The sequence below is a fragment of the Corylus avellana genome, chromosome 3, assembly GCF_965113065.1.
Source record: "Corylus avellana chromosome 3, dhCorAvel1.hap1.2, whole genome shotgun sequence".
Taxonomy (NCBI): Eukaryota; Viridiplantae; Streptophyta; class Magnoliopsida; order Fagales; family Betulaceae; genus Corylus; species Corylus avellana.
In genome coordinates this window covers 1,754,256-1,779,992 of record NC_142492.1, presented here as the reverse complement: position 1 = coordinate 1,779,992, position 25,737 = coordinate 1,754,256, and the positions used below count along the sequence as shown (strand labels likewise).

The following is a 25,737-nucleotide window of genomic DNA, read 5'->3' as shown; positions in this document are numbered from 1 at the left end:
AAGACTGGACAGGCCGGGTCCGGACCGCAATTCCCCGAGTCCGGACCCCATTTTCAGAAACTTAATTTTTCAAGCAGGGTCCGGACCTCCAGAAGCAGGGTCCGGACCCCATTTCCAGAAACTTGATTTTTCAAGCAGGGTGGTCCGGACCTCAGATCTGCAGGGTCCGGACCTGGCTGACTTATTAGGGTTATTTTCTATTTAAACACGATTTTGCTACATTTACAAGTACGTATTTTTTTGAGCAAAATCAGGGTGCTTAGAGAGAGAGAATTTGTTCTAGATTATTGTTGAAGAGAAAATACGTGAAGCCAATCGGAGTTCCGGTGAAAGGAAGTCTTTTAGAAGAATCGTTCCAGATGTTCTGGAAAGGGCTACTGAGGTAGAAGTCAAGTGGGTCACTTGTCGTGTGCAAGGAAGAGTCAAAGGTTTTGTTATTCTTCTTGTATTCCTTATTCTTCTATATAGTGAATTGATTTCCTGGGTTTGGCTGCCCCGGAGAGGTTTTACATTTAGAGAGTTCTCTAAATGGTTTCCTCTTCGTAACCAAATTTCTGTGTTCTTGATTGCATATTTCATATCAGTATTTGGTTGATTTTTTAACTGCTAAGTTAGATCTGTTTTCTGGATATTTTCTGTAAAACTCCTAGACGTGTGAGTAGGTGATAATTGGAGTCGTTTTAGAATTTTCAATTGGTATCAGAGCAGGTTCACTCTGTGAAGGATTTATTTTCTGAGTGTGATCCGAGACTCCATATCAAATGTCTCATACTGTTGCTCCTAATTCTCTTCCCGTCTTTGACGGAACAAATTATACGCTTTGGAAAATTCGTATGAGAGCATATTTTAAATCCATTAATGTTTGGCATATTGTCGAATCTGGGTGGACACGTCCAGAAAAAGCAATAGCTGAATGGACAACAGAGGAAAAGAATAATGCTACTGCGAATGACAAAGCTATAAATGCTATTTACATCTCTGTTTCTAATGAGGAATTTTCTAGAATTTCTAGATGTGAAATAGCTAAGGAAGCCTGGGAAACTTTAGAAATCACACATGAAGGAACTAAGGTTGTTAGAACTTCAAAAATTCAAATGTTGGTTTCTCAGTTTGAGGAGATTAGAATGCAGGAAGATGAAACTTTTGATGAATTCTATTCAAAGCTTAGTGCCATTAGAAACTCTACCATTAATTTGGGAAAGAAAATGAATGATGCTAAAGTGGTGAAAAAAATCTTAAGATCTTTGCCTGAGAGGTTTATTCCCCAAATTGCTGCTATACAACAGAGCAAGGACTTAGATACTATGAGAGTAGAAGAACTTGTAGGTTCCCTTCAGACCTTTGAGCTAATTCTTCCTAAACACAAGAACACCAAAAATATTGCTCTTAAGGCAAAAAATGTTAAGGTTGACTCTTGTGGTTCATCTGATGAGGATTCTGGAAATGAGGAAGAAATTGCCATGTTTGCTAAGAAGTTTAGGAAATTCTTTAGAGCCAAGAAAGGAAATTTTAGAAATAGCAATTCACAATTTTCTGAGAAATCTAGAAATGAGAATGTTGAGAAAGGAAAGTCACCTAAAGGTATCAAGTGTCACGAATGTGGAGGACATGGGCACATTCGTGTTGACTGTGCTAACTTGAGAAAGTCAAATGGCAAGGCATTTAATGTGACTCAAAGTGATGAGTCAGACAAGGACGATGCTGAACAAGGAGTTAATTACTTAGCATTTGGAGTTAGTTATGAGAGTGAGCATGAGAATAGTGAGTGTAATTCTCAAGACAAACAAGGTGTGTCCGATAATGATTTGGAAGAAGAAGATGATTTGCAAAATGCTTATAATAATCTCTTTGTGGAATACACTAAACTGAAAAAGCTGAATAAGCAGCAATTGAAGAAACTCAATGAGGTTAATCTTGAAAATGATCAACTTTCTGTCACCTTAACTGATTCTCTTGCTACTCATAATACTTTGATGTCTGAAAATCAAATGCTAATTGCCAAAGTGAAATCCTTAGAGAATGAACTGAATGAATCAAAGAATCATTTAACAAAATTCTCTAGTGAAAAGCTAAATCAAATGCTACATAATCAGAAACATTCGTTTGATAGAACTGGATTGGGTTTTGATAAATCTGCTATTTTATCTACTAATGTTGCTTCTTCTTCAAAGATGATTTTTGTGAAACCAGTGAACAAAGAAGATAACTTGGCTGAAAAGAAGGTAATTTCTCCTCAAATTTCCAAAGGTGGAAAAGGTAAGGGAACTCTAACTGATTCCTATATGTCTAGTTCTAAGTTGAGAAGTATGCACATGTTAAGGAACCAACCTTCTCAAAGGTTTATTCCTACGTGTCATAACTGTGGTAAGATTGGACATATTCGTCCTAAGTGTTTTCAGCTTAACAGTCATGAGCCTAAAAGAGAATATTTCCATTCTAGAAATAGTTATGAGAAATTATTCAACATGATGAGAGACGTAGTAACACGGTTAGATGTCTTGGATAAGAGTCACACAGTTGTCCCTGATGTGAAGAAAGTTTGGGTCAAGAAGATTAATACCATTCACCCATTGAGGGGGAGTGGTAATGGACTCACCTAGATTAGGTGGGCACATAGACCATGCCTAGAAATTGAGCATATTGATATTTGTCTATAGCTGTTCTAGGGCATTTTTTTTCTTAATTTTTGTTTGCTTTGTTTTTATTTTCTTTGATTATTTTTTATTCTTTTAGATTGTTTTAATTGTTAGATACTCAGTTTCTCATGTCTTGTGCTCAAATGAATATTTTACATATGAGTGGGGTCAATATTTCTGCAATTTACATCTATTGCTCCATATGTTTCTGATATACCTTGTTTTTCTGAAGACTGTTAAAGGAGTAAGAGTCAGTTTTTCTCATGTTCGAAATTGTGCACTTTTTGCCCCCATTAGGTTTAGATTTTTGTTATATGTTTGGGAATTTGGAGCAAACATTTTGCTTGGAAGATAGGTAGTGTCAGTTCTATCCACTTGACCAACTCGTTAGTTGAACCTAGCTCCTAAAAAATTCCAACATTTTCCAAAAAAAAAAAAAAAAAAGGGGCTTAAAATAAGCTCAAATGACTTAGTTTTGCTTTTGTCTGTCCTTAAAGAAAGAATCGGTGATCAAATCATTACGGAAATAGATGATTACTAAAGGACATGGTAAAAGCGAATGATTAGTCTCAGGGGGAGTGTATCGGATGAGGGAATCTAGGTCCTAACATTATAAGGTTTTACTGTGGCTTGAATCAGACTGTTTGTCTTTCATTTACAAAGTGTCTGCCTAGATTTCCATTCCACTGATGCAATCTTATTTAATGGGAGTTTTCACACACTACACCATCACATGAGATTTCTGATTATTGCCTACTTGACTGCATTCACAGACCAAGGTTGTGTCATTCATATGGTACATTTACGGTGTAAGTGTAGCTTGTTGATCACTCCGAATTGTTCAGATATTCATACGGGCATGCATGATTTATTGCTTATCTATACAAGTTGTGTTTTTTTTTGGTGTTTTTTTTTTTTTTTTTTTTAAATAATAATAATAATAATAAAAAATTCATGTGTTATCATGTGTGTTCGTTTAACTTTTAAAGGGGGAGAAACATGCTTTGCATTTCCAGTTTCCTGTTGTTAATTGAGTCATACATTGAGGGGGAGTTTTGCTGATGTTTCTTTATAATCACGCATTCTACGTCATTTTTTTATCATGAGTTTTATTTATGTCTTCTTGTTTCACATATGCCTTGATGTATTTTGTGAAGTGTTTCAGGAAACATGAAGACCTTTTGTCATTCTGTGACAAAAAGGGGGAGTAAATATGGGGAGATGATGGGATTGGCTCGACATTTTGGTTTTGTCACTGAATTGCCAAAGGGGGAGTTTGTTAGTTCTTGTGTTGGCTTAATTCAGTTCCAAAATGCAGATGCTACTGTTCACGGCTCAAACACTCATATAGAATGCTCGGAATCCAATCTCCACCGTTCATAATGTAGATTCATGTGTTATGAACGTCCCTGCAAAATTCAGCTCAATCGGACCACAAACGCCCATCGATCGGAGTTGTTGATGAAGACTGGACAGGCCGGGTCCGGACCGCAATTCCCCGAGTCCGAACCCCATTTCCAGAAACTTAATTTTTCAAGCAGGGTCCGGACCTCCAGAAGCAGGGTCCGGACCCCATTTCCAGAAACTTGATTTTTCAAGCAGGGTGGTCCGGACCTCAGATCTGCAGGGTCCGGACCTGGCTGACTTATTAGGGTTATTTTCTATTTAAACACGATTTTGCTACATTTACAAGTACGCATTTTTTTGAGCAAAATCAGGGTGCTTAGAGAGAGCGAATTTGTTCTAGATTATTGTTGAAGAGAAAATACGTGAAGCCAATCGGAGTTCCGGTGAAAGGATGTAACATCCCCAGCCCGTTAAGGCTGAGTTTGCCACTTTTCTTCTTTTACAACAAAAGTTCTTGCAAAGATCTATAAGGTCTATCAGAGTACTTGATTTTAAAGGATACAATAAATGCGTAAAACATTATTCAAGAGATTTTATTACAAGCGAAATTAGAAAACATTAGATTTTAGTTGCGGAACATCATATCATTACAATAACTTATATGAAAAGACTTTGAAAATTAATAATTATTCCCACCCCATTCCGGCCTCCTATTCCAGCATCCTTTCTACCTGAAAACAAGAAATAAAACTGAATGAGCCCAAAGGGGGCCCAGCAAGTAAAATCCACAACCATAAATAGTTTTACTCCTTGTTCTCAGTTTTGAAAATCGTTTTCACAAATAAATATACACCCAGCCATAATAATATATGTAAGTACGGTTGCATCTCCCGTAACATATACATACTATTACATCTAGTAATAGATCATCGTTGTAAATCATCTTTATAAATCATCATCATAATGCATCATTATAAATAATCTTTGTAAATCATCTTAGCATATCTTCGTTGAAAATATAGTATCATTTTCTCATAATAGGGCCCATGTACACTATTACCCCTGTGCACGAGGGTTGCGGGTCCTTGTGACCATGGCACTGAACTGTGGCCACAGCCATGCCCGACCGTCAATTAACTCTTTCTTGGTGCACTCAACGGTCTAGTTGATGGAATACCACCTTCTGGCATAGCCTCCTTCAGTGGTTTCGCCTCCATCCGAGTATCGGTACCGAACTCTCATCTTTACTTATCTTGGGGCCAAAAATACTCTCCTCCATACATGTGCCCTCATTTCATAAACATTTATCTCATCTCTTGTACTTTTCTTTGTACTTCTTTTGATGCATCTTAGGGCAACATGTAGGAGGGTTTATCATCATTTTTCTTTCTTATAATCATCATCATTTCTCAACTTTCTTTTCTCAAAATGGAAACCTTTTCAAATATAAACTTGTTGTACTTAGAAAGCGTTTAAAGAAATAGAAACTTTCTAGATAATTCATTTAAAAATCCTTCATGCATGCAACATAACTTCATAATACGTAAATAAAATAATCATTTACAATTTACTAAAGAATGAATAAATAGCATGACATGAAGTAACTTTAGAAGGGGTAGTGAATTTACTTACCTCTAGACTGAAGCTAAAAGTGGTATGAAGGAATCCAGTTGCTCCAATATGACTAACACCACTAGTATATCTTTTGAAACTAATTTCTAAAGTCCGCTATCTCTTGTGTTATTTCTTTCTTGTAGCGCTTGGTCTCGCCCTTTCTCTCTCTGTTCTGAGTAAACACTCTTAGAAAGAAGAAAGACCGAGTAAAAAGCGGAAGAATGAAGAATATATGCAAGAGATGGGAGAGGAGATGAGTGGTGAAAATTCTGAAGGAGAAGAGCTCTATTTATAGGAGAAAATCAAACACTATTCTACCATCAATTTACAATTATACCCTCATTTTACTATTTCACCAACCCTATACTATTTCACCAACCCTATACTATTCTACCTTCAATTTACAATTATATCCTCATTCTATCTTCAATTTACAATTATACCCTCATTTTACTATTTCACCAACCCTATACTATTTCACCAACCCTATACTATTCTACCTTCAATTTACAATTATACCCTCATTCTATCTTCAATTTACAATTATACCCTCATTTTACTATTTCACCAACCCTATACTATTTCACCAACCCTATACTATTTCACCAATTACCATTCTCTAATTACCACTCTCATAAATTTCCCAAGAATTAAAATCCTTAGCTACAATGGATATTAAAATAACATCATTATCAAAATAATCTATTTAAATAGCTTTGAAAATTCTGGGACACTACAATCTTCCCTCCTTATTAGAATTTCGTCCTCGAAATTAAAACCTATAATATTATCGTCCAATCTTCAAGTTGAGGGATTCAGATAATATTCCTTTCAATCCTTCATCAAAGCTTACTCTCTTTTATCATATTGAAATTCCATCTCCTTCTTCTATGAGTAAATCTTATTCACAGTCTAAAGTCTCAATTTCTGCAATCATTCATCAATTCACACTAAAATCTTACCTCAAAATCTTTTCCATTGTTTCTTTCCAACCTCAATAACAACAATCGAGTTATTCATCAACAGTCTACAATCAAGGTTTAAACATCAAATTAATAAATCATGTGATCAATAGTTCATACCTCCAATCATCATAGTCCTCATTTCAAGCCTGCAATAATTCTCTCGATCTAATTTAATCAATCTTATCAAAAAGGTGTAAAAATCATCCCCGCCTATATTCTCTTTAGTATCTCAGTATTCCAAATTATGCATACGAAATTTTAATATGATGCTCTAATAATTATTAACTTCTCACCATCATAAACCTGTAAAAGTAAATAGCACCAACATTCAAACATCATTACATGAATATACCTCAGAAGTGACATCATAATTCGATTCATTCTAAATACACAACCGTTTCTATTTTCTCATCCCAACTTTTGTGTTGATGCTACAATATCAGCGAAAATCTTTCAGTACTACATCTTTACTTGATAAATCATAACTCAATAATAGAAACTCGTAATTATGATTTCAACTCAAACGAAATACACGATTACATCAAATGTAAGATTCTCATCCATTCTTGACTAATACATATTGTGCTTGCTGCGTTCTAGAGATGAAATTGATAAGCAAGCAAAGTAGGATATGGGTAAGTTTCCAGGCTGGAAGTTCCAAAGTACACATGCTATAATTTCTCTCCCTTGGGTCTTGCAAGGTCAAGAAGAGAAAGAGAGAAAGATAGTCCTGTTGCTTTCTAGAAATGAAGATTTGAAAAGTATTTCAGGACATGGCATGTATGTGAGACTTTCAAAATACCCACATCGGATGCTCTCTCTCTTCTGTCATTTACGAAGACTGAGAAGGAAAGAGAGATATTTAGCCTGAGAAGCATGATCAAGGATAATCTTGCTTCCTCAGGACATGATCAACGATAATCTTGCTTCAATGGTTTACTACTGAGAGTATAAGGTGTTGGGTTTGTGAATCAAATCGTGATGCTTGCATTTTTCTCTCTTTTGAGGATATGCTCAACTGGAAGAAAAGTCGAGCTTTCATTGTATGGAAGGCTATTAACAGAAGATTTCAGGCGAAGGAGTATGATCAGAAGGCATGCGTTGCAATGGAGAAGGAGGTGTGAATTTATAGGAAGGGTTTCTGGATAATGAACGAGCGCGTGGTGCGCGTTGGCATGACAATTCATTCTGTTGCCCACGCATGGTATTTGAAGTCGTTGATTGAACAGTGGGTTTGAAAAATGAGCTCAGTCGAATTTATGACAGGAGACAAGATCCTACTTCCACGGGATCTTTTGACAAAATTTCCATCGTGGCCCGAGGTCGCCTAACGCTTTGTTGTTTACTGTTTATTTCACCTGAAGTGAAAAATTCCTTTAAAGTCACTCGTCTGCTACTTCCAGAAACTTCAAAAAATCTCTTCAGTTCCTAACGCTTAGTCTCTTCTCAGTACTTCATCTCTCCCAATTTCTTCGTATTCTCAACTATTTTTCCTTACTCTCCTAAATATGGGAGTATCATCATCATCCGTTAACAACCTCGATTTGAATGTTGCTCCTGCAGCACAACCCATTGTTATGCCTGACGTGCAACCGGAGGTGCCTGTTGTTCCCCCTGAAGTGTCTGCTATACCTCCCGTTGTACCTGTTGCACACCCTAATGAACCTGCTGCATATCCTAACGTATGGCAGCCAACTTTTGTCTTTGACAATCGTCCTATCACTATTCACGATTCTGTCATGCTCCATGATTCTACTGCTGTAGCAGTGGCCAAAGGTTTCGTAATTCCACGGGATCAAACGTTCTTAGCTGATAGGTCGGATACTGATGCTATTAATAACTCATTGGCATTCAGTATCCAAGGTGCTGCTTCAGTTTCTGACATGGCACAACGTTTGAGTGCCAGAAATGTTGAGCTGAAAGTCTCAAGAAACCAAATCGGGGTCTTACAGCGACTGCTCAAATACTACAAACGAAAACACGTGGATTTGAAGCAGGAGAATACTCAGCTGAAAAAGATGATGTTATCTTACGCAGAATACTTGGGACCAAAGATGCTAGAAATGGAGAAGAATACCGAACGTCTCCAGCGACAACACGAAAAACTCCGGGTCGATGTTCAGGGGTGTTGCAAGTCTCTCCGCACACGCTCTAGTCAGGTACCTCATTAGAAATAAATATTCTCTTTGATAATTCAATTATATAAATATATACGATTCTGCTCATACTAGGTTTTCTCTATGCAGAAATAATTTCCTGGAGCAGCTCTGAGGAATCATCTGCTCATCATTACCACGTGTCTCTTTATGCAACAAATTCCCTTCTTTTTCTTTTTTTCTTTTTTTTTTTTTTTTTTTTTTGATGGACACTGGTATGTAATATTATAAGGAGCTTGTTCTCCAAACATTTCTTTTCGTAATCATTCAGTACTCATTTAATATTCATTATGAAATCATTCTGTCATTGTAATAACTTCCTTTAAACAAACAATCTGTTTAGCAAGTTAATCACTCAATAAAACATCTAAGTATGCACCATCACATGTTATGAACCTCTAAAATACTTTAATATCATTGAACATATATCTTATAAGAGAAATTTAGATCATGTCACTATATTATATCACTGTATCATATTGTCTTTCAACTCTTACCTTTATGCTTCAATTTACCTCAAGAATAATAATCCATTATCTTTACTTAGTAAAAGAAAATTATATCAAAAGCTTTGGCATGTAACTAAAATTTCTCATAATTTCATATCCACTAATGCCTCAAAATTTAAATATTATCCACAACCTAGGAGCATCAATTCATCCTCAAAACTTTAAGCATCACTTCAATATAATTTACCTCAATTACAGAAAACCTAGCACCTCAAATTCTAAGAATCACCTCAAAGATTTCATGAATTGTACCTTAAAGTCATCACAATCATTTGAAAATATCAAAATCCTTAAACCACAACTTTATATATCAAAATATCTTATAGATTCTAGGGTATACCTCATTTGCATTTATCCCTGCAATACTTAGGCATTCACTTCATGCCACTACGTAATTCTTATTCATCAATCCATATATTATAACATCAATCATAGTATCATTATTGTCATTGACCAAACCTTAGCCATTACCAAAAACTCATATAAACTCTTATATCATTAATTCAGTTCAAGAATCATTTCACAATCGACATCCATAAGACCATTCGTTACTAAGTCACTTATACCATTTGTCTCACAACCTAAATCAATAAAACCATTTTGTCACCAAATTAATTTCACAAATTAGCTCGCAACCCAAATCTATAAAATCATCATACGATTTTTAAATCATGATCAATAATCTTTTCTAAATCCTCGAGACACCTTAAAATATACCCTTATCAATCGATACTCTAGAAAACTGCCGCAAATCCAAATAGGCAGATACTATAGATCACAACCTATCTATAAAATAAAAATTCATCTCCGTCATTAACTTGATCACAATAATAAAATCCTCCAAATTAATCACACTAAGATGATTTTTTTTTTTTTTTTAACAAAAAATTAACCATTAGAAAAATGCTCATGCATCATTTATTAGAGACCACACAACAATGCACACTCTACTTGGCCGGAATGTGGCTTCTCATTAACCCCCCAAATTTTTTTTTTTTTTTTTTGAAAAGTCTGCCAGAACCTTATAACCTTTGCTCTGATACCAAAATTGTAACATCCCCAGCCCGTTAAGGCTGAGTTTGCCACTTTTCTTCTTTTACAACAAAAGTTCTTGCAAAGATCTATAAGGTCTATCAGAGTACTTGATTTTAAAGGATACAATAAATGCGTAAAACATTATTCAAGAGATTTTATTACAAGCGAAATTAGAAAACATTAGATTTTAGTTGCGGAACATCATATCATTACAATAACTTATATGAAAAGACTTTGAAAATTAATAATTATTCCCACCCCATTCCGGCCTCCTATTCCAGCATCCTTTCTACCTGAAAACAAGAAATAAAACTGAATGAGCCCAAAGGGGGCCCAGCAAGTAAAATCCACAACCATAAATAGTTTTACTCCTTGTTCTCAGTTTTGAAAATCGTTTTCACAAATAAATATACACCCAGCCATAATAATATATGTAAGTACGGTTGCATCTCCCGTAACATATACATACTATTACATCTAGTAATAGATCATCGTTGTAAATCATCTTTATAAATCATCATCATAATGCATCATTATAAATAATCTTTGTAAATCATCTTAGCATATCTTCGTTGAAAATATAGTATCATTTTCTCATAATAGGGCCCATGTACACTATTACCCCTGTGCACGAGGGTTGCGGGTCCTTGTGACCATGGCACTGAACTGTGGCCACAGCCATGCCCGACCGTCAATTAACTCTTTCTTGGTGCACTCAACGGTCTAGTTGATGGAATACCACCTTCTGGCATAGCCTCCTTCAGTGGTTTCGCCTCCATCCGAGTATCGGTACCGAACTCTCATCTTTACTTATCTTGGGGCCAAAAATACTCTCCTCCATACATGTGCCCTCATTTCATAAACATTTATCTCATCTCTTGTACTTTTCTTTGTACTTCTTTTGATGCATCTTAGGGCAACATGTAGGAGGGTTTATCATCATTTTTCTTTCTTATAATCATCATCATTTCTCAACTTTCTTTTCTCAAAATGGAAACCTTTTCAAATATAAACTTGTTGTACTTAGAAAGCGTTTAAAGAAATAGAAACTTTCTAGATAATTCATTTAAAAATCCTTCATGCATGCAACATAACTTCATAATACGTAAATAAAATAATCATTTACAATTTACTAAAGAATGAATAAATAGCATGACATGAAGTAACTTTAGAAGGGGTAGTGAATTTACTTACCTCTAGACTGAAGCTAAAAGTGGTATGAAGGAATCCAGTTGCTCCAATATGACTAACACCACTAGTATATCTTTTGAAACTAATTTCTAAAGTCCGCTATCTCTTGTGTTATTTCTTTCTTGTAGCGCTTGGTCTCGCCCTTTCTCTCTCTGTTCTGAGTAAACACTCTTAGAAAGAAGAAAGACCGAGTAAAAAGCGGAAGAATGAAGAATATATGCAAGAGATGGGAGAGGAGATGAGTGGTGAAAATTCTGAAGGAGAAGAGCTCTATTTATAGGAGAAAATCAAACACTATTCTACCGTCAATTTACAATTATACCCTCATTTTACTATTTCACCAACCCTATACTATTTCACCAACCCTATACTATTCTACCTTCAATTTACAATTATACCCTCATTCTATCTTCAATTTACAATTATACCCTCATTTTACTATTTCACCAACCCTATACTATTTCACCAACCCTATACTATTCTACCTTCAATTTACAATTATACCCTCATTCTATCTTCAATTTACAATTATACCCTCATTTTACTATTTCACCAACCCTATACTATTTCACCAACCCTATACTATTTCACCAATTACCATTCTCTAATTACCACTCTCATAAATTTCCCAAGAATTAAAATCCTTAGCTACAATGGATATTAAAATAACATCATTATCAAAATAATCTATTTAAATAGCTTTGAAAATTCTGGGACACTACAAAGGAAGTCTTTTAGAAGAATCGTTCCAGATGTTCTGGAAAGGGCTACTGAGGTAGAAGTCAAGTGGGTCACTTGTCGTGTGCAAGGAAGAGTCAAAGGTTTTGTTATTCTTCTTGTATTCCTTATTCTTCTATATAGTGAATTGATTTCCTGGGTTTGGCTGCCCCGAAGAGGTTTTACATTTAGAGAGTTCTCTAAATGGTTTCCTCTTCGTAACCAAATTTCTGTGTTCTTGATTGCATATTTCATATCAGTATTTGGTTGATTTTTTAACTGCTAAGTTAGATCTGTTTTCTGGATATTTTCTGTAAAACTCCTAGACGTGTGAGTAGGTGATAATTGGAGTCGTTTTAGAATTTTCACTAGGCCAAGTAATGTAGTCCCCATCAATTACGAATATACCAGCTAGAACACCCCTGAGTGAACTAGTCCAGTATGGTTCCGACCCCTCCCTTAAGATTAGTTCTTTCCGAGAAGCCAGATATTGCAGAGAGAAAGGACCAGGAGCAGGGTCTTCTTGACTTTTCCATGACGTTAAGACAGGATGGTCATTAGCACCATTAAGCTTCATTCCGGGCAAAAGAGTATCAGTGGGATAGTCAAAGCTTTGCCACAAAACATCCAAGGCCCTGTTTGTGAGTATAAGATTACCTGTATCTAATAGCTTGGCATAGGCATCGTTGCCCCTTGAAGTAGTGTTAGTCACCAGGTGCAACAATCCGCCATCGGATATTACAAGATTCCCATCCGGGTCCATGGTAAGAAGAGCAGAGGGATTTGGGAATGGGTTCTCCCTGTTTGCAACCCAAACTACATTTTCACTAGTATTTGTGATGAATATAGCCACGTAATACTTTGCCCTTTTTTCTATTGGAAAGAAACCAAGTTTGTACATTCCGTTTGCAGATAGAATGTACTCCGAGGTGTTTAGTGATTGGCCTGGTTGGATAGTATCACTATCGGTGATGAAGGTAGCATTAATATTGGTGAAGTGCAAAGCAAGGCAGAATAAAAGCGGGAGGGAAGCAATAAGAGGGGAAATTATTATTATAGGCCTCATATTTGTATGATAATGACTTAATGAGGCAGCTATGCAATGCTTTTTGCACACACATACAATTGTATATATAATATATGGTGTTAACTGTTGGATATCAATGTTTTGGATTTAGAGTTCGACCAGGTTAGCTGCACTTTCTCATGAGCTGGTCTTTTTTTAGAGGAAAAAAGGTCCAATAAGTTGTTTTGATTTTTTATCCACCCATTGGTTTTTTTGTATTTTTTAAAAAATTGTTTTTTTTTTTTTTTTTTTTTACAATTATTTTATTTGTTAATAGAATATGAGTATTATAGTAATATAAAAAAATAAGTGGCCTTTTTGATACATTTTGGTAGTTTGATAGGCTACTTTAGTACCTTTTGAACATTGTAGGATTCTATCACAAACGGTTGTTAGTTGGGTTTTATTTATTTTTATTGTTTTTCCTTAAATTTAATAATAATTTTAAGGGGAAACTTCATTTACCTCCTTTGAACTTACACGCCTTTTGCAAACACCCCTCAATCTTTAAAGTTTGTCACTTTGGTGTATCGAACTTTCGTTTTGTTCCAAATACCCCATACCGTTAAATATTGGAGTTAAATCAAATGGTAGAATGAGTAAAAGACCTTTATACCCCTAAAATTTAAGAAAAATCCAAATTTACCCTTATTTATAAATACAAAATTATTATTATAATTAGGGGAAATTTCACTTACCCCTGAACTTATGCGTCTTTTGCAAACACTCTCTCAATCCTCAAAGTCTCTTACTTTGGTGTACGAACTTTCGTTTTGTTTCAGTTACCCCCTTCAGTTAGGATTTACTGTTAAATCCTAACGGAGGAGTATGAAATTTCTAAAATACCATTATTTTTTAGTATCAGGGAAGGTAGCATTGGTGAAGTGCACAGTATGGCAGAATAAAAGCGGGAGGGAAGCAATAAGAGGGGAAATTATTATAGGCCTCATATTTGTATGATAATTTATGAAGCAGCTCTGCATTGCTCTTTCTTTGCGCATAGGCCTGGGTATCGGTCAAAACGGTCCAGTTTTGGCTCTTATTGGTTATTAACCGATAATTTTTGGTTAAACGGTTTATTAACCGATACTGGACGAATAAGAATTTTAACTAAAATTATTGGTTATAACGGTACTCGGTTAAACGGTTCGGTTAAACCGGTAATAACTCATTAAAAATGAGTTGTTTTATGGCTCAAATACTTTTTGTTGGTTAAACGGTTCGGTTAAACCGGTAATAACTCATTAAAAATGAGTTGTTTTATGGCTCAAATACTTTTTGTTGGGATCCAAATATTTGTTTTTTGGGCTAAAAATTGAAGCTTTTTTATATTGATCCACCACAACTTTTTTTTTATATTATAAAATACATTTTTCCAAAGCAAATGGACTAATTAACATAATGAATGCTAATTAGACTAACAAAACTAGTTAATGAAAAATGTTTTCACCAAAGGCAAAGAAATCCCATCAAATGCCATCACTAAAAAAAAAAATCAAACCTACCCAAATGGGCGATGGCTTAGGGTTTGATCTAAGATAAGGCTACATATATATATATATATATATATAATCCCAAAATTACGTAGTTTTGGCATCCCTACTTAACGGTTTATATCGGTTAAACGGTTAACCGATATGAAATTTTTAACAGGACTGAACCGAACCGATAAGCATACCAGTATAAAAAATTTAACCGATAAGGATATCGGTATATTGGTTACGGTTAATATCGGTTCGGTCGAAACCGGTACACGGCCGGTAATCGGTAACCGGTTAATTTACCCACCCCTATTTGCACGCGAACACACAATTGTATATATAATTATATATGGTGTTACTGTTGTTGGATATCATGATTTGGATTAATTTAGAGTTCGACCAGGCTCCACTTTCTTATGAGCTTTCCTAAGAAAAATGCTTTCAACTTTCTCCTCGTTAGATTTCCACTCGTCAAAGGTAGAAATTATTGTTTCCGCCCACTTTCTAAAAAGTAAAAACCGTGTTGTTTCCACTCTCCCAATTGTTACATTGGCATTTCAATATGGTTTTCTGCCGAGTTTCACTCTTTTTCCAATTAATCAACAAAGACTAGTACTACTCGACTCCCACAAACTACTAATTAATTACTAATTGTTACAATGCATAAATTAACTAATACGAAAAACATAAAATTCAGAGTCTAAAAACCGTGTTGTTTGGACTAGATCTCCATTCCAAATAATTTTTCATGAGTCAAAAAGATGATCATGCCAATAATCTTTAATGACTACCTTTAATCCTTTTCAAGCCACCTAAATCGACGCCTTGCCTCACCACTAAGAGTGGGAAGAGATCTGCCTTTCCCACTAAGCGTGGGAAGAGATCCTTTTCAATTAAAATTTGCACGTCAAACACCCCAGAGGGAATTTAGAGAAGGCTTTCTTTTTTTTGTTGGGGGGTCAATTTTGGTGTCCTGTGATCGGCTTATTTTATTCGGTTCTTTGCTATGCGGTGGATTGAACAAGTTCTGGTTGCATTTGCCCAAGTATTTCTTTCCATTTTCCGCCGAAGCTTTTGATCTTTGATGTGAATTTTACTGCATGTCAATAAAATTTGAAATGAAATCGCCTAAGGGTCTGTTTTGTCTTTTTTTTTTTTTAATAAATTTTTTTTTTTTAATTTACTCAAAGTCTTTGAAAGATTATTAACAACAAATTTTATTTTCTTCTCTCAATTAACTAATTAGCTACCAAAAATGACAAATGTTTATAAGATCATTTTAAACCATAGTTTTACTTAATAGCATAAACCCAAATATCCAATAAATTTAAAAATTCATAAATTTTAGTTCTTATATACTGAAACGTGTTAAATATTTGTTCTCATATATGTAGTTTAAAACGAAATATAAAGGAAGAAAATTCAAAATAAAAACCTAGATTAATCAATTATAGAAAATGATTTATTAATCATTATATTCCAACAATGATACCACTTCTCTTCCGCTAGACAATCCATTATGGTAAACTTTTGTCTTTTAGGAATTGAACTTTCTCCTCATAAACAATTTTTTTGAGAAATTTTTCTATTACACTGACAAAAATAAAAACGTGTTCTAAAATATATGAGCATTTTGATATTGATGACTGTTATAGTTATGTTTACTAATTTTGTAAACAAAAGAATGTTGATATTTTAATTTTTCTTTCAAAAATGAAAAAACTGTGGCAGGAATATTGGACCACCGAAAAACAAAAATGAACAACAAAAGTCAATTAAATTTACAAAAGAAAATTTGTAAATGGTATTAAATAAAATTAAGAAAATTTGAATGAAAAATAATATATAAATTAGAATAGAAATTAAGGACCAAAAAAAAAAAAAGAAGGGAAAACAGAAACACATGAAATAAAGAGAAAAAAAAAAGGTAAAAAAGGTCAAAAAATGAAAAATACTAATATAGTAAAAAAAAAAGAACTATCTTTTTGGTATATTTTTCTCAGTTCCAATGAAATCCACAAATATAAGAAAAGGTCTTGTCAAATAGAGTTTTTTTAACCATCCTTCACATATATAACGTAAAAGAAACTAATTTTAAAACATACACGTACCAAAAATAATGATAGGAAACTATTTCACTATCATATCCCTTATGAAATTTACAAAAGAAAAATAATCAATTTGAATAAATAATATATAAATTAGTAGAAAATTTAAGGGAAAAAAATGGAAGAACATAATCACATTTTTTTTTTCAACCATTCTTCACATATATAAAGTAAAAGAGACTAATTTTAAGATATACAGAAAAACAAAGACAAAAAAAATAGGATCCGGCTTAGGTGCGGTAGTGAAAAACTACCGCACCTAGCGGTAGCCCAAAACGACCCCAAACTGGGTCGTTTTGGGCAATAAAAAAAATAATTTTTTTAGGGTCGTTTTTGGGCATTACGTGTTCCTTCCAAGAACCCCTTCCTTCTGATCCCCTCTTCCCTATGTCTGTGTGTGTTCATTCAGTCCCTTTGCCTCAACCATTGACAACCGCGATCAACTCTGTTTTCATTTCCCTCTCTTTTCTCTGAAATCACAAGCAACAAAAAGGGTCTTCATCATCAATGGCAGGGATCGGCAAAGGGGCTGTTTTTGAGGATATGCTGCCGATGATGGCTGACAAACTGGGTGGCGATGGGCTTATAAGGGAGCTCTGTAATGGGTTTCAGTTGCTGATGGACAAGTACAAGGGAGTGATCACTTTGGAGAGCCTGAGGAGGAATTCTGCGCTTCTGGGTCTCCAGGACTTGAAGGAGTATTAATTGTCATTTTTTTAATGGTTTTAGTTTTTCAATATTTTTATTTTTCTTTTAATTTTACTTAAAATTTTTTTTTTTTTTATTGCCCAAAACGACCCCAAACTGGGTCGTTTTGGGCTACCGCTAGGTGCGGTAGTTTTCCACTACCGCACCTAAGCCGGATCCAAAAAAATATACTCAATGAACATTGACATAATCTAAAAAAGCATCATACATTGTACCAAAAATAATGATAGGAAACTCTGTCACTATTATTTCCCTTAATTCAATGTGAAATTTACAAAAAATATAAATAAATAATCAATTTGAATAAATAATAAATAAATTAGTAGAAAATTTAAGGGAAAAAAATGGAAGAACATAACCAAATTTTTTTTTTTCAACCATCCTTCACATATATAAAGTAAAAGAAACTAATTTTAAGACATACAGGAAAACAAAGACAAAAAAAAAATCTACTCAATGAACATTGACATAATCATAAAGGTTACAACTTAGATAAAAAAAATTATAATTTCATCAAAACTTGCACACAGTAGTCTATCAGCAAATTTTCCAGGAGGTGTAGAATCTTTAGTCTATTAACAATTTTTGCGTAGTGATCATGAAGAAGGTTAAACCTTAGTCATCTAATTTAATTTAAATAGTGTTGAAGTATATTTGATTGCCCTAAATTTAATAATTTAATAAAGATTTGATTAGAAATGAGAGTCCAAAAAAGTTTACCAGAGGATCGGACCGGAGAGGAGAGAGTTTCACATAAGAGAAATGTTAGAAGTATAAAATTTTTTACTAACAAATGCTTATTAAACTGATATGTAGTTCATTTATTGGTACTTATTACATTTCTCTTAATTAATTAATTATTATTATTATTTTTATCAATAAATGAGCTATACATTAGTTTAGTAAGCTTCTATTAGTAAAAGATTTAGTATGAAAAAAAAAAATCCAAAAGAGTTATAACTAAGGGAGACAAGGAAATTTGATGTATATTCAAATGCGGTTTTTTTTTTTTTTTTTTTAAGCTGGCTTATTAAAAGGATACCCCCACTATATGAAAAATGCAACCCCTTTTTTTTTTTTTTTTTTTTTTTTCCATTTTCTTATTTTTCAAAACTACCATTGAATATATATGATATGAGTCCCACGAACTTCACGAATCCAACAAAAATAAGAAAAATAGAGAAAAATCAGGGTTAAACAAACTGGGTATTGAGAAATCGATGACATTCCAAGGTGGTTTACCAAGTCAAAAATATGAAGATTCCTTCAATCTTTCATGATTACCGTTTAATCCTTTTCGAGATTTTACACTAAACAACCCAAATCCTTGTCGCCTTGCCTGACCAATAACAGCTGAGAAGAGATCTGCTTTTTTCCCATTCTTGCTTTGGACAAATCCTGCTTTTGAGAACGTCAAACATGGCGGAGAGAATTTGTGGGCTTATTTTATTATGTTCTTTCCTACTTTGCTATCCGAAATATTGTCACAGCAAATTGATATTACACCTTGAATTTTTTATTTATTTATTTTTCAAGATGATTACTACAAAATTTCAAGTTCATAATATATATAGTTTCAGACTTAGGTGCATTAAAATGTATGTTTTGTTCCGAAAACAAGGTTTGGGGAAGATTTCAAATGGCGAGGCGAGATCAACATTATCAAAGGAAGAAATTGCGAAATTTGAAAAAGAAGAAGCTTACAATGCAATTTTGTTGTGTCGATGTGATGGAGTCTTGAGAGAAGTCATCGATGAAGAAACTGTCGTTGATCTTTGGAGGAAGTTAGAAAATTTGTACATGAAGAAGTCTCTCACTAACCAGTTTTATTTGAAGCAATGGTCATATGCCCTCAAGATGAAGGAATGTACTCCTTTTTATGGTCATCTTGATTAATTTAATAAAATTATTACATATCTGAAAAATATTGATATTAAAATTGAAGATGAGAATCAAGCCCTGATTTTATTGCGTTCACTGTCAGATTTCTTTGATAATTTCATTAATTCAATGTTGCATGGTAAGAATATCATCTCTTTACCAAATGTTCAAGTCTGCTTTAAACTCTATGGAGTTAATAATAAAAATGAGAAAGTAATGATGATCAGGCTAAGAGTTTATTTATTAAGTGTTGTTGGGAAAATGCATGACATAGTTGTTAGGACTTTGATGGATGTTCGGTGTAACACAGAGTGTGTGGTTTATAAATATAGTCATTTGTGCTAAGTCTCACATTACTTAGTTAGTAGGTGAAACTGTGCTTTATAAGAAATTATAGAAAAGTTTCAACTTGACTAATTCTTTTGGGATTATAGCACAGATATAATTAGAGCATTTTTTTAGGTCGTTACAAATAGTATCATAGCCAAGTAAGCCATGTGATGTGGTATTGGAGCTTTCCTATAAGTCTTGTGATATCTTACAATGCATTGCAAAGGACTTGTGTGTCTGTGCACAAACTCCCACATTAAACATTGAATTAGCCAACATAAAACCTAACAATATTTGTATCAAGTGAGTCTCACAAAAGTTGTGAATTAAGTCAAATTGGATTGTGTAAGTAATTACCTAGAGCCTCAATTATGAATAGATAAATACTATTTTGCATCTTAATTTTCACCATACTTAACTGACGTGGCATGCTCAATCTACCATTAGATTAAACTTAATTAAAAAAAAAAATTAAAAGTGGATTGAACATGCCACGTCAGCTGAATATGCAGGAAGGATACAAAATAACATTTCTCTGATAAATAATAATTTTGGATATGAAGTGGCTATTGAATCCTTGATCAGGAGACTTCTTCTGCAAATGAAGTCTTATTCACTGCATTTTCTTGAATATCAGGCCAAATGTAATAGAATAATCACAGTACTTTTATGAAGAAAAATTGTTACCCTAACGCAAAATTGACAAGTCACATTTACAAAGAAGTCTTTCAATTTGTTCATCAGTGTTGTAACAAGGACCCAAAAAAAAAAAATGTATGAATAGTGTTATGGACCTGGCAAACAGCTTGAATTTTTTTTTTTTTGATAGGACGATGCTCATGGCCGGATTTTCAAATGTTATCGGCCTTCCATTATTGACATAGTTGCACCATTTAGAGAACAAATTTGTGACATATTGTTTATTGGGTTTGCCATTGCCATACCACTCACATTCAAGAAAGCAGGTTCTTTGGGATAAGGTAGAACTGCAGTTTCATTGCTAAGCATTGTGACAACATCAGACATAGTAGGTCTATCCGCTGCACTTGCTTGAAGACAAAGCAAAGCTATGTTAACATATCTCAATACTATTTGCATCGAGGTTATATCATTCAGTAGTGGATCCGCCAAGTCCGATCCCCTATCGTTTGTCCATAATTCCCATGCCTTCAAATCCCAAAAGAGAAGGAAAAATAGATGATGTTAGAATAATGGTAAATGATTAAATACATAATTGTCTATTAGCTTAAGCTTTTGAGACCAACAAAATTTCAAGAACAAAGGACTAATTTTGTTTTAGTTAACAGTGAATGCACATTTGTTCAACAACTCCCAACTATGAATTAAAGTAAATAAGTGCTTTCAATTTCTACAACAAAAGATACAAATAAGATACTCACATGTCCAATAAGATGGAGACAATCACGTTGATAAAAGCCAGTATTCTTCTTGCCACTCACAATCTCTAGCAATAAGACGCCAAAACTAAAGACATCGGATTTGATTGAAAAGAGGCCTTCCAGAGCATATTCAGGGGACATATAACCGCTGTGTACCATCATCAAGTTAAAAATATCAGTAATTCCATGTCTTAAGTGAATGTCTACTCACATGTATAGTATCATGTTGGTGTTTATAATTTAGAAGCGCCCTTTGTATTACTTACTAAGTGCCAACAATCCTATTTGTATTTGCTTGTGACTCATTTCCTCCAAATATTCTTGCCATTCCAAAATCTGATATTTTGGGATTCATATCAATGTCCAACAAGATATTACTAGGCTTCAAGTCCCTATGAATAATCCTTAACCTAGAATACTTATGAAGATAAAGAAGTCCTTGAGCAATTCCTTCAATGATTCCAACACGAGTCCTCCAATATAATATCTTGCACTTCTCTGAATCTGCTTTACATATGAGTAAATTGACAATTAGTAAGTCACATGCAAATGATTATAAAAATCAAACATAACAGAAGAATTCTATATATATAAATATAAATGTGAGAAATTACAAACCAAAAAGTAAGAAATCCAAGCTTCTATTGGGCATATACTCATAAACTAGTATCTTTTCATCTCCTTCAATGCAGCAGCCCAAAAGTCTAACGAGATTCTTGTGTTGGAGCTTGGCTATGAGCATCGCTTCATTTTTTAGCTCCTCCCAACCTTGCCCAGATCTTTTTGAAAGCCTTTTTACAGCTACTTCGCCCCCTTCCAGTAATATTCCCTGAAATTATTTTTTATTGTGAAAAATACATAAAATAATAAAATAGTATACTACATAATAAGAAATCCATTACTAATGATAAAGACTAATCCTTTTTAACTCTAAAACAAGCAACTCTTTTTTGAGAAACAAGAATTGGATGCAAAACATTTTGTTGTTGTGGAATCTCAAGTCCTTGAGCCAAGACTTGAGACAGATATTCCAGATTCAGGTATAGAAAAATCAATGCATTGACACCTTAGGAGTCTTTAAGTGAGACTATAATTTAGCTTGTTGGGACACCACTCGACTCAAAAACTTAAACCTATGAATTTGAACATAACTATGCTATATTAATCACTCAAACTTGTGATATCTTTCCAAGGTTGGTCTCAATCTTTTACACTCATACATGTGTACTCAACATTCACTATTAATTGATGGACAAACATATATTACATATAATAACACACACGAAGCAAAATTCTATCTTCCAAATCTCACACACAATAAAAGTTAATATGAGTTGGTATAATGAGTGGCTTCACAGCAACAAAAGTAGCATGTGCCTGTTTGTGCTTGTTAACAGGGAAATGTTTAGCTGGTAAAGTGTCAACTTTTACTTATATTCCATATCCGAAGCATTGTGTTTAGGGACATTGAAGCATACCTTGTAAACAGGTCCAAAACCACCCTCTCCGAGCTTATTTGTAGCTGAGAAACCGTCTGTTGCAGCAGAAACACTTGCGAAACTAAATAATGGCATTTGGACATGTCTTTTTCTACCAACTCCATCCTCTGAATTATTAGCCTTTTGGGTTGTGCCCAAATCTAACCGTAACAAATCCTCCCCTGTATTTTAGAACAACACATATTTAAGGATATGTGTATGTAGGATGGCTAAAACAACGTTGCGGACGATTCTTTACTAACCCTTGCTTCTGAGGTTTCTCCTCCTCACATAATAAACAATAAGGCCCACTGCAACAACCACTGCAATCGGAACGACAATTTTCTTTAATCGGTTATCCTTCAATTTGGTTGAGTTTGTGTCTGCAAAAGGAAACCAGAGAAATAAATAATATAGACATTGTTCTTTGCATCACGAATTGATATATAAATTGGCAATGCCTGGAGATATCTCTTCAACAAAAATTTCAGTCAGAAAACTTATTAATTAAAGGAAGAAGACACCATAACAGAAATACCTTCAACAGCCAAGTCCGAACGAGCAAGTTTCAAATAGAAGTCTTGTTTATATGTATTATCTTCTGGGAATTGTTTCAGATTTAGCAGAGGACCTTCCCATACTTGGCAGCCATGCTCTTGATCATAAGCATAACCAGTACACTCGAAGTTTTTCAAGCTAGCTGATTTACACTCTGAAGCATTGCCAACGTGCAACTGCTGGGGATTACTGGGCAAATAAACCATAGACATTTGAAGAAACCCATGTTTCTGAACATCTCTGAATGGCAAAATTGTTTTTCTCTTACATCCTTGAGTAGCATAGGCTTTGAATCCCGGCAAACATTCACATTTTTGATCGGCTGCCTCATTGCATATGGTGAATTCACCGCAGAAAGCATAAGCCCCACACTTTAATGATCCGGACAAATCTGCAGGAGATTGTAGATTGTCTGTCGACGGCCATGTCTGCAGTCGAAGCTCCCCCTTTACACTCAACGACACTCTTATAAATTCAGAAGGATAATTATTACTAATAGTGTAGGAAATGTTCTCCCCAGCAATCTCGAATTTATCAGCTAGTCCACCAATGAGTGGACTACTCCAGCATGGTTTAGACCCCTCCATTATGATGAGTTCTTTCCGGGAACCCAGATGCAGAGAGAAAATACCAGGAGCAGGGTCTTCTTCTTTTTTCCATGATGTTAATGACCATCCTGTCTTATCATCTTCAACCTTCATTCCAGGCAAAAGAGTATCGGTCGGATGGTCAAAGCTTTGCCACAAAACCTCTGCCCTGTTTTTCAGTACAAGATTACCAGTGTCTGATAGCGTGGCAGAGGTATCGTTGCCACCTGAGGTGTTTGCCACAACGTACAACAAACTGCCATCGGATATTACAAGATTCCCATCCAGGTTGAGGGTAAGAACGGCAGAGGAATTTGGGAATGGCTGCTCCCTGTTTGCAACCCAAAGTACGTTGCGATCAGGTAAATGACAGAACGATATTCCCACGTGATACTTTGCCGAGTTTTGTTGACTAAAGAAACCAAGTTTGTACATTCCGTCGGCAGATTCTATGGTCTCCAAGGTGTTTAGCGATTGGCCTGCTCGGATAAAATCACCAGTGATGGTAGCATTGGTGAAGTAAAAAGCAAGGCAGAATAAAAGCAGCAGGGAAGCAATAAGAAGGGAAATTCTACGGCCCATATTTGTATCAGGCAGCAAAGACTGCTCTTTGCACAAGTATATATATATGGTGTTCTAGGATCCTGTCTTGTGTTTTGGATTCCCCCAGGCTGCACTCTCTCGTGAGCTTTTTTTCTCCTTAGATTTTTCCACAAGTCAAGGGAAAACCGCATTGTCTACGCTCTGGAAACTGTCAGAGCATTCCTAGTTAGCAGATTTATGCTTACAGTTCTTGCTGTTGGAAATTGCCTTGAATTAATCAAGCCATGAATCCCACATGGGTCAAATGGTTGGTGGAGTTTACCAACCAAGCCGTCAAAGCAATAGTGAAAGATTGTTGCACCAACCAAGCCGTCGAAGGAATAGTGCATGGTTGTTGCACCAACCATTCTCACCAACCCTTCTACACCTATATAAGGAGCATCAAGCTTCAATGTTTCAAGTGTGCTAAGACAAGAAAAGTATAGAGAGAGAAAAAGAAGGAAAGGTTGAGAGAAAAAGGTATAGAGAGATAAGTCTAGTGTTAGGCATAGAAGAATTGCAGATCACAACATAGAAGAGTTGTGTGCAATCTCTCTCTGAAATATCTCTTGTAAAGTCTCCCCGTTATTTTCTACCAAAGTAGTGAAATCTCTGCAACTTGGTGGATGTAGGCAGTATTGGCCGAACCACGTATAAATTTCTTGTCTTGTGTATGTTTGTGCGTGTTTATAGTACTAATAAAAAATACACGTGTATGTTCTGTCTAGGAAAGATTGGATTTTAAGTGAGACCGGTGTGACTCCTCCAATCTTACCTCATAGAAGAGTTGTGTGCAATCTCTCTCTGAAATATCTCTTGTAAAGTCTCCCCGTTATTTTCTACTAAAGTAGTGAAATCTCTGCAACTTGGTGGATGTAGGCAGTATTGGCTGAACCACGTATAAATTTCTTGTCTTGTGTATGTTTGTGCGTGTTTATAGTACTAATCAAAAATACACGTGTATGTTCTGTCTAGGAAAGATTGGATTTTAAGTGAGACCGGTGTGACTCCTCCAATCTTACCTGGGAACATACCGAGCTGTATCTTTGGTAAAATACTATTTACCGTACTTGTGTGTTGTTGTCTTCTTGACAAATTGGATCCCAAGATCCTGAAGAGGAATTAGTGGCGCCTAATTTCCTAACACTTGCATCTCTATTGTTAACATTTATTTACCATGTTAGCAGTTTTACGACTTGAAATCGTTCAAGTCTTAAGTTACGTTTGATACGCTGAATGACTATTCTATTAAACCTTTTTCTGAGAACAACAATTCGAGTGTGAGAGCCTTATTATATGCTCTAACACCAAAGCTATTCTATTAAACCTTCTTTCATTCATGATAAAAGCTATTCTCTTTTTTAAATGAAGTAGTCATTCTGTAGCGC

At 34.8% G+C, this 25,737-nt stretch overlaps 2 protein-coding genes across 2 annotated transcripts in view; one reads left to right on the top strand and one right to left on the bottom strand.

The window, feature by feature from the left end:
• Positions 1–25,737, top strand: part of LOC132176431 (uncharacterized) — a 93,898-nt gene that overhangs the window by 23,015 nt on the left and 45,146 nt on the right. The gene's annotated exons all lie outside the window — the stretch shown is intronic.
• Positions 20,603–24,379, bottom strand: LOC132174575 (G-type lectin S-receptor-like serine/threonine-protein kinase B120). Its single transcript, XM_059586211.2, has 7 exons — positions 23,161–24,379; positions 22,886–23,005; positions 22,623–22,804; positions 21,763–21,973; positions 21,411–21,648; positions 21,145–21,292; positions 20,603–20,911 (listed from the first exon to the last, which is right to left on the bottom strand). The coding sequence occupies exons 1-7, from the start codon at positions 24,347–24,349 to the stop codon at positions 20,603–20,605; spliced, it is 2,397 nt and encodes a 798-aa protein (XP_059442194.2). The 5' UTR covers positions 24,350–24,379.